Here is a 9,063-nt window from a genome sequence, read left to right on the forward strand (position 1 = left end):
AGATTGGACTGCAGTTAAAAGGATGGTAAGGTATTTAAAGGGTACCATTGATTGTAAATTAAAGATTTCAGCCAATAGTAATCCAAAACTAATATGTTACTGTGATTCAGATTGGGCAGGGGATCATTCTGATTATAAATCCACAAGTGGATATGTGTTTATGTATGGAAATGTACACATTTCATGGGCCAGTCATAAACAAAGTATTGTGAGTTTGTCTTCTACAGAAGCTGAATATGTGGCTGTATCGGAAGCGTGCAGAGAACTGATGTGGATTGAAAAACTTTTGCTGGATTTTGGAATAGCTGAAAAAAGACCAATCCAGATAATGGAAGATAATCAGAGCTGCATCCGACTGTCACAGAATGACAAGGTTCAGTCACGCACCAAGCACATCGCAACGAAATACCACAACGTGCGAGAGCTGGCGAAAGAAGGGGTCATCAGTCTACACTATTGTCACACCAGTGAGATGACAGCTGACATCATGCCCAAACCGTTACCCAGAGAACATTTTGTGAATCTGCGTATAAAGCTTGGACTTTGTATGAATAAATAATTGCATGACAGTTATGCATGAGAAGGGGTTTGTTGGAATGTAATTGTATTTTACATGCATTGCCTGTCACCTATTATTTCTCTGTGATTACTCTGTGACCTCTGATGTGAATTACTTAGAGAGGTCACACAGCTATGCAACTTCCTGTGGGGGTTAGATGCAGCACATGCAGCACATGGAGCACATGGAGCTCATGATCTCTCCTAACCTGAGAGGATCTATGGTGGTGTGAGCATCCATTACCATCTAAGCACATGGAAGGAGCTGATAATACAAATGTATAGTAATATGTATATATAAGCCTGTCTGATTATAATCTAACTACAAACTGTGAGTAAACAGATGTTTTGTTACTTCAACTTTAAAGTGACTCAGCAGTGAATTATTCAGGGGTGAATGAGAGAGAGATGAAGAAAGAAATTAACATTTCTAAAGCTGAAGCTGTGTGTACTAAAATCTGCTAATTATTTACTACAAATAATCCAACAAATTGTGCAGTCAATTAATATACAGCTGCACTCAGTGGCCAAAAGAAATATCAATCACTGTCATCTGGAGTTAAAAAAGCAGAAATGAACTAGGCGTGCACCCACTAAAAGCATCTGTTAGAGGCATTGTACCTGAGGACAAAAAGAAGTAACAGATACACACACACACACACAGATAGAAGTATGGCTCAGGAACCTCCTTGTTGTCCTCTGCTCTTGAAGTTTAAAAACCTGATTTTGCCTGATGTTTATTCCAGGCTACTTCCTTTATCGCCTTGAGGTTCTCATTTGACCTTTCCACCAGAAACGCTGTAGCAGAAAAATCATTGGGTCTGTCTGCTTGGGTCTGTCTCCCAGTAATTTCACTAGGGGCTCCATTTCCAAACAGACGTACAACATCCTCATTATCGGTGTGTTATTAATGTACCTAAAGTACCTTTGGACCTATGGTGTCTCTCAAGACAAAATCTCAAAGGATGTGTTTCTTCCTGGATATGGCAATATATTCTGTTCCATAAACCCTTCTTGTGTTTAAGGAATACTGGCACAACTGTTACTTGCTATGCTCTAACACAGTATGAATAATTACACCAGGTACGTTTAGAATAAAGTGTATAATGGACAGTAAAAACCTCAGCCTGTTCTTAAACTAAACCTATTCTGTGTAATTTATTGAGAAGGATAGACATATGAGTTGGTAAAGAGTTATCCTCAATATGAGTATAGGTACTGCCATACAGAAAAGTTTTCTCTGACACCAGTGTCATGACCTCCAAACTACAAGTGATTCAGTTCTTTCCAGTGTCCAATCACCCTATACTAGAAGATAACCTGACATTTCAGCATGGTAAGTTCTTCATTTGTCAGTTGACTGTAACATTATTATTACTTAATAAGAAAGCCAAGTGATTTTTCACCTGTTTGATCTTCCTGGCCTGCTTTTTGTGTCCCTGCCTTTCCCATGCGTCCTCTCTCCCACACACACACTCCTCCACCTGTTTAGTGCTTGGTCACCCAGGAGTTCAATGTGGACCTGCTGGTTGGAAAGGTGGCACAGGCCTTGGAACTGAAAAGGTTGTAATGCAGCTGAGGTAGACTTGCGTGAGGTTTCAAACTTTTATCAGTTGTACATATTAATCAGCTCTATATGTTTGCACTGGTATGACACAATGAAGTATCATCTGAATGATACCATGCTATGGAAAGCATTTCTCTGTGTCTCAGTGGCAGTGCTGTGCATAGCAACGCATAAGGTCCTCAGGATGATCCTTGAGTTGAGCCCTCTGTTGCTCAGGCTGCTAGGAATTGGTGATGTTGCAGGAGCAGCATTCACAACACCCTGCTACTGATAATTAAAGTGCAATTCTGTAACTGAGCGCCTCCATTTGCACGCTCCTTACATGTGTAAATGTATAGGCTACTAGCACTGAAATGCATAAGTACTTACCTGTGAAAAGGGCAGCAGGATGCTTAAGCACTGTTCTTTAAGGATGCACATAAGTGGCATACCGCAAAAATGCATGTGTGTGTTTGCATGGGTAGAACATGGACAAGGCTACCATTTATGTGTGTAACTTATAGAGTACTATCACTTACACACATTCCTGATGCATTTGTCTGACTGTAGTTATGCCAGGTATGACTGCAGGTGCCACCAGTAATGGGTTACACTGGTATTATAAGAACATAAGAATAGCCATACTGAGTCAGACCAATGGTCCATCTAGCCCAGTTTCCAACAGTAGCCAATCCAGGTCATAAGTACCTGGTGGAAACCCAATTAATAGCAACATTCCATATTACAAATCCCAGGGCAAGCAGTGGCTTCTCCCATTTCCATCTCAATAACAGACTATGGACTCTTCCTCCAGGAATTTGTCCTAACTTTTTTTTAAATCCAGATACACTAACCACTGTTAGTACATCCTTCAGCAAAGAGTTCCAGAGCTTAAGTAGTCATTGACTGAAAAAATATTTCCTCCTATTTGTTTTAAAAGCATTTCCATGAAACGTCATTGAGCGTCCTCTGGTCTTTGTACTTTTTGAAAAAGTTAAAAATCGATTCACTTCTACCCATTCTACACCACTCAGGATTTTGTAGACTTCAATCATATCTCACCTCAGCCACCTCTTTTCGAGGCTAAAGAGCCCTAACCTCTTTAGCCTTTTCTCATATGAGAGGAGTTCCATCCCTTTTATCATTTTGGTCGCCTTTCTTTAAACCTTTTCTAATTCTGCTATATCTTTTTTATTCTATAATGGAATCTGGGTTAACCAATGCCATTATAGAATAGGATCTCACTGTGTGCTATCAGAGCATGTAAATGGAGCTGCCAAGTTCTAGAACTGCCTGCCTACTGTGTGGCTGAATTTAGAGCCCCTGATTGCAGGGTTCCACAGTAGAGGTACTTGGATGCTGTTCTGCAACAGGGGATGCAATGCCCAGAAATTTGCAAGTGAAAAAACTTGGCACCAGATCCAACCCTGGTTCCAATAGACCAGGAAGTCCAAAGCAGCAGCAGGAAACTGCTGGGATGAAAAAATAAAAGAAGCATTTATGTGGCATGAAGTGAATAATGAAACCTTTAATTGGAGATTTAGCAATATGGCAGAGTTGTTATTTTTAAACCTTTTTATCTTCTGTGATCATTAGTTACTTAATAGGATTAGGTTAAAAGAAAACCAAAGTAAGGTCACATCCTTCTTCTGATTTCCCAACAAAACTCATCACTATCTACATGAGAATTTAGAGGAAGGAGGAGGAGGACGCTGTACTTCAGCAACAGCGAAAAAAATTCCTTCCCTGCCCTACAGATGGCTATCAGCTCAGAAATGCTGAATTAATGCTTTCCCCCAGCTTATATCAAGGGGGTATTTAAACAAGGTGTGTCAGTGGCATACACACCCCCTATGGCCCCCACACCATACCTTAAAATTTTGTTGTCTGCACTGCAGTCTTCACCTGGGCAGTGACACCCGCATCATGCATCGGGACTTCCTCCCTGAACACTCCCGCCCCTGAGTGATCAGACTATTTTCTGTGACATTAGAGACATACAGGACCAAATTCTATAAATAGGGGCTGAAAATTGGCACAGAAAAAATAATGCACTAAGTGCTATTCTATACACAGCGCTGAAAGGCGCCATTTATAGATTACGCTTAAGAACCGATTCTATATATGGCATGTTAAATCTAGGCGCATCTGATGGACATGCTTAAGCATATTCTAAAATTCAGATGTGATTTATAGAATACGCTAAGGCCTGATGATTTGCGTAGATGTAGGCGTGGCCATTTACACCAGTGAAAATCTAAGTGCATAGGCTCAAATTCTATAACAACGCGTGAACATTTGATTGATGGAACTGACATGCCTACACTCCTCCCATGACTCCCATTTTGATTGCATTCATTGGAATTTATGCATGCCTCCTTATCAAATATGCCTAGAAAGAAGCAGACGTAAAGTCCAATTAAGTCTAATTAGTGATGATAAGTGGTCATTATCGGCCGCATGCACAAATTTACGCACATTACTCTGCGTGCCATATATAGAATCCAGAGGTAAGCATCTAACTTTTACACATGAGAATTTATACCAAGTAAATCCTGATGGAAATCTTCATGTCTAACTTAAGCACATATTATCCCCTTTATAACACTGCACATACATTCTAGGAATGCCCTGATCTGCCCCTGACCCTCCCATGGCTGCACCCCCTTTTCGGAGCCACATATAAATCCACGCAACTAAAAACGTGTGCATAAATTTCAATTAATGCCAATTAGTGCTGATAATTGATTATTAGCACCCAATTATTTGCGCAAATCGGCTTATTACTCAATTACATTTCGTGTGCAAATTGCATGCCTAAATTTGCATGTGTAATTTTAAGCAACATTTATAGAAATTTGGGGATAAGGGGCAATTCTATAATCTAGGTGCGCACATTTACACACTCGTATCCATAAAAGTCTAGAATACTAGAACTCATGCATGTAAGTGTACAATTATCCCCGAAAGTGCCAGCAGGACACCTAAGCGCTATTCTGTAATGGTGAACTTAACTTGCACTGGACGTAAACGCAAGGGGGTATTTGCATGAGCAGAGAATGAGTGGGACATGTGCAGGGCTCCCGGTTTTATTCGTAACTTGCAGAATACTAGTAGTTACGTGCATCCCTGCTGTATTTAGGCACCCACACTTATGCCAGCTCTATGGCTGGTGTAACTGCAGGCACCAACCCCCCCCCCCCCCCCCCCCCCCCCGATACACAAAACCATTTAACCGGACAGGAACTGCACCTGGCCAGTTAAATGATACTTAGCCGGCTATCCAGTGATATTCAGCAAGAGATGGCCTGCTATCTCCTGTTGAATATCCCTGGTCGGCGGATATCAGCTAGCCGGTTATATATAACCGGCTAGCCAGGAATGTTCAGCACCACTTAAGCAGCTAAATGTGGCCACATGAATACCTGGTATATCTTTGGCTGGTTTGAACTTGACTGGTCAGCACTGACAATCAGCTTGGCCAGTTAAGCTTAAACCAGCCAAAAATAAACCAGATATTCAATGCCGATCACTGGAAACAGCCCGACATTACATATCTGGGCTGACTGCTGACCGTAGGAGGCGGCCCGGCTAGCTCCAGTGGTCTGAATATTGCCCCCCTAAATTTTAGGTGCACCAACACTAGGTTATGCTACTCCTCCATAATGGAATCTGGATGCCCAGGTGCCATTATGGAATAGGTTCCTACCACATGTCCTTGAGGGCCAACATGGAGGTGCCCAGTTGTAGAATTGCTCCCAAAGTGCTTGTGTTATTTTTCCCCAGCTTGCTCTATGACTGACAGACTTCCCCCACCTTCTTCTGCACATGGAACCTGTCCAGAAGGGACCTCCCTTATGAGGGAAACCAAAGAGCAAACCCAGCCAGAGCAATTCCACTGACTGATTACTCTTTTTACAGCAACTATCAGCACTCAGTATGTCATGTTACTATCTTACTAGCTTAAGTGACTGTGTAATAATATAGTGTTCCTGTCTGTTACTGTGTGATGTTATCATATGTTCTAAATATTCCGTGCTGAATCACAGTATTCTGATGTTGTAAAAAACTCTGTAAGGTAACTCATCAGTCATCTAAAATACTAGAAAGATAAGGCCGGAAAGGATTGCAAAATATTACTTCTTTATAAAGTTACCGTGGTATACTGGAAGAACAGCAAAGTATATAATGGATATGGTTTTCTTTAAAGATCTCTTGGTTCTATCTGAATTTTAAGATTTTAACCTCACGATATATTTATCTTTTGGTGGCTATTATTACCCTTCAGGCAGGACAAATGGCAATGGAGAATAATTCCACAGTGATCGAATTCCTCCTTGCTGGTCTGTCTAATACCCCACAGCTACATACCCTGCTGTTCACCATTTTCTTTTTCATCTATGCTACAACCCTGCTGGGGAATCTGGGCCTGGTTTCCACAGTGACACTGAGCCCTCATCTCCACACCCCAATGTACTTCTTCCTGGCCAACCTCTCTCTTTTGGATGCAGCCTTTGCCTCCATCACTGTGCCCAAGATGTTAGACCTCTTCTTATCTGACAGGAAATCTATATCCTTTCTGGGATGTATGGCTCAGATGTATTGCTTCCAGCTGATTATTGTTGTTGAGTGTATCCTGCTGGTAGTTATGGGGTTTGATCGGTATGTGGCTATTTGTAAACCATTAAACTATGCAAAAATAATGAACAGAAACCTCTGTCTTCAACTTTTAGCCAGCTGTTGGATAGCTGGTCTCTTAAATTCAGCAATACAGGTAATTTTGGCCTCTACCTTGAACTTTTGTGGCCCCAACACCATTGACCACTTCTTCTGTGACATCCAAGTGCTGCTGAAGCTTTCTTGCTCTGACACATTTATCCAAGAACTTATTCTGTTTGCAGCAGGCATGGCCTTTGGGTTTATCCCCTGCCTTACCCTTCTTACCTCTTACTACCGCATTGTCTCTGCCATTTTGAAAATTAACACTAAGTCAGGGAGACGTAGGGCTTTCTCTACCTGTTCTTCCCACCTCATTGTTGTTGCCTTGTTTTATGGGAGTGGTTCTTATACATACATAATCAAACCCATAGCAGGCCATACACTGGCTGTGGACAAAGCAATAACTGTGCTTTATACAATATTAAACCCCATGTTCAACCCTTTTATCTACAGCTTGCGGAACATGGAAGTGAAGAAGGCATTTGGGAGATTTATGAATAAAATATGCTTTTCTAAAAGAATATAATATGAGGACACTCACAGTCTGTGAGTTGCCAACTCATTGAGCAGAGGCATAGCCAGACCTCAAATTTTGGGTGGGCTACTGGGCAAACTGGGTGGGCATATGTAGTTTCTGCATCCTGCTGCCCCCCCCCAACTCGAAATATTAAATACTTGAGCCAGTGAGGGATCCCCAAGCCCCGCCAGCTGAGAGCCTCCTTGAATGCGACCAGGACTCTTCAACACAACTCCACTGTCGGCAGCAACCAAAACCGGCACTCAGCGCATGCTCGGTTTTCCAGTGCAGGCATGAAAATCGAGCATGTTCGAAGTGCTAGCATCAGGCAGCTAAGACGAGCTGCTGCCACCTGCAGAGCAGTGTTGAAGAAAGTCCTGGTTGTGTTCAAGGAAGTTTTCAGCTGGCAAGGCTTAGGAATCCCTGCCAAAATGTGCTCTAGCTCACCCACCTGGGCCCACACATGGCTGTTATGTGCAGTAAAAAAGTACATCTATAATGGGGTTCCCACATTTATGTGTCCCTTATGCGCATAAGTGTACAGAATACTAGTACTTATGCACATAAATATACACCTACCTGTGAAAGTGCCAGCAGGATGCTTAAGTGCTATTCTGTATGGCACATGCAGGTGACATAGAGGGGCATTTTCGAACGGGGACTCCCATCCCTAAGGGTGCCCATCTCTGAGGATATCCCCGCGAAGGGGCGGGGCATCCCGTATTATCGAAACAAGATGGGTGTCCATCTTTCGTTTCAATAATACGGTCGGGGATGCCCAAATCTCAACATTTAGGTCGACCTAAGAGATGGTCGACCTAAATGTTGAGATGGTCGACCTTAGAGATGGAGGACCTCTGTTTTCGCCGATAATGGAAACCGAGGACGCCCATCTCAAAAATGACCAAATGCAAGCCCTTTGGTCATGGGAGGAGCTAGCATTCGTAGTGCACTGGTCCCCCTCACATGCCAGGACACCAACCGGGCACCCTAGGGGGCACTGAGGTGGACTTCACAAATTGCTCCCAGGTACATAGCTCCCTTACCTTTGGTGCTGAGCCCCCCAAACCTTCCCGCAAAACCCAATCCCCACAACTGTACACCACTACCATAGCCCTAAAGAGTGAAGAGGGGGCACCTACATGTGGGTGCAGTGGGTTTCAGGTGGGTTTTGGAGGGCTCACATTTGCTACCACAAATGTAACAAGTAGGGAGGATGGGCCTGGGTCCGCCTGCCTGAAGTGCACTGCTCCCACTAAAACTGCTCCAGGGGCCTGCATACTGCTGTAATGGAGCTGGGTATGACATTTGAGGCTGGCATAGAGGCTGGAAAAAAATGTTTTTTAATTTATTTTTTGGGTGGGAGGGGGTTGCTGACCACTGGGGGAGTAAGGGGAGGTCATCCCCCATTCCCTCCGGTGGTCATCTTGTCAGTTCGGGCACCTTTTCGAGGCTTGGTAGTGAAAACAATTGGACCAAGTAAAGTGGCCAAATGCTCTTCAGGGACGTCCTTCTTTTTTCCATTATCGGCCGAGGACACCCATCTCTTAACCACGCCCCATCCCACCTTCAGTATACTGCCGACACGCCCCCGTGAACTTTGGTCATCCCCGCGACGGAAAGCAGTTGAGGATGCCCAAAATCAGCTTTCGATTATGCCGATTTGGGGGACCCTGAGAGAAGGACGCCCATCTCCCAATTTGTGTCAGAAGATGGGCGTCCT

General features: G+C 43.3%; 1 protein-coding gene across 1 annotated transcript; it reads left to right on the plus strand.

Moving 5' to 3' along the window:
- Positions 1 to 6,401: 6,401 nt before the first annotated feature.
- On the plus strand, positions 6,402 to 7,349 carry LOC115461969 (olfactory receptor 5V1-like). The gene has a single exon (XM_030192019.1). The coding sequence runs from the start codon at positions 6,402 to 6,404 to the stop codon at positions 7,347 to 7,349; it is 948 nt and encodes a 315-aa protein (XP_030047879.1).
- Positions 7,350 to 9,063: the final 1,714 nt, after the last annotated feature.

This window comes from Microcaecilia unicolor, chromosome 2 (assembly GCF_901765095.1).
Source record: "Microcaecilia unicolor chromosome 2, aMicUni1.1, whole genome shotgun sequence".
Classification (NCBI taxonomy): Eukaryota; Metazoa; Chordata; class Amphibia; order Gymnophiona; family Siphonopidae; genus Microcaecilia; species Microcaecilia unicolor.

Coding starts and splice junctions, on each gene's coding strand:
- LOC115461969 (XM_030192019.1), top strand. CDS start 6,402: ATGGCAATGGAGAATAATTCCACAGTGATCGAATTCCTCCTTGCTGGT.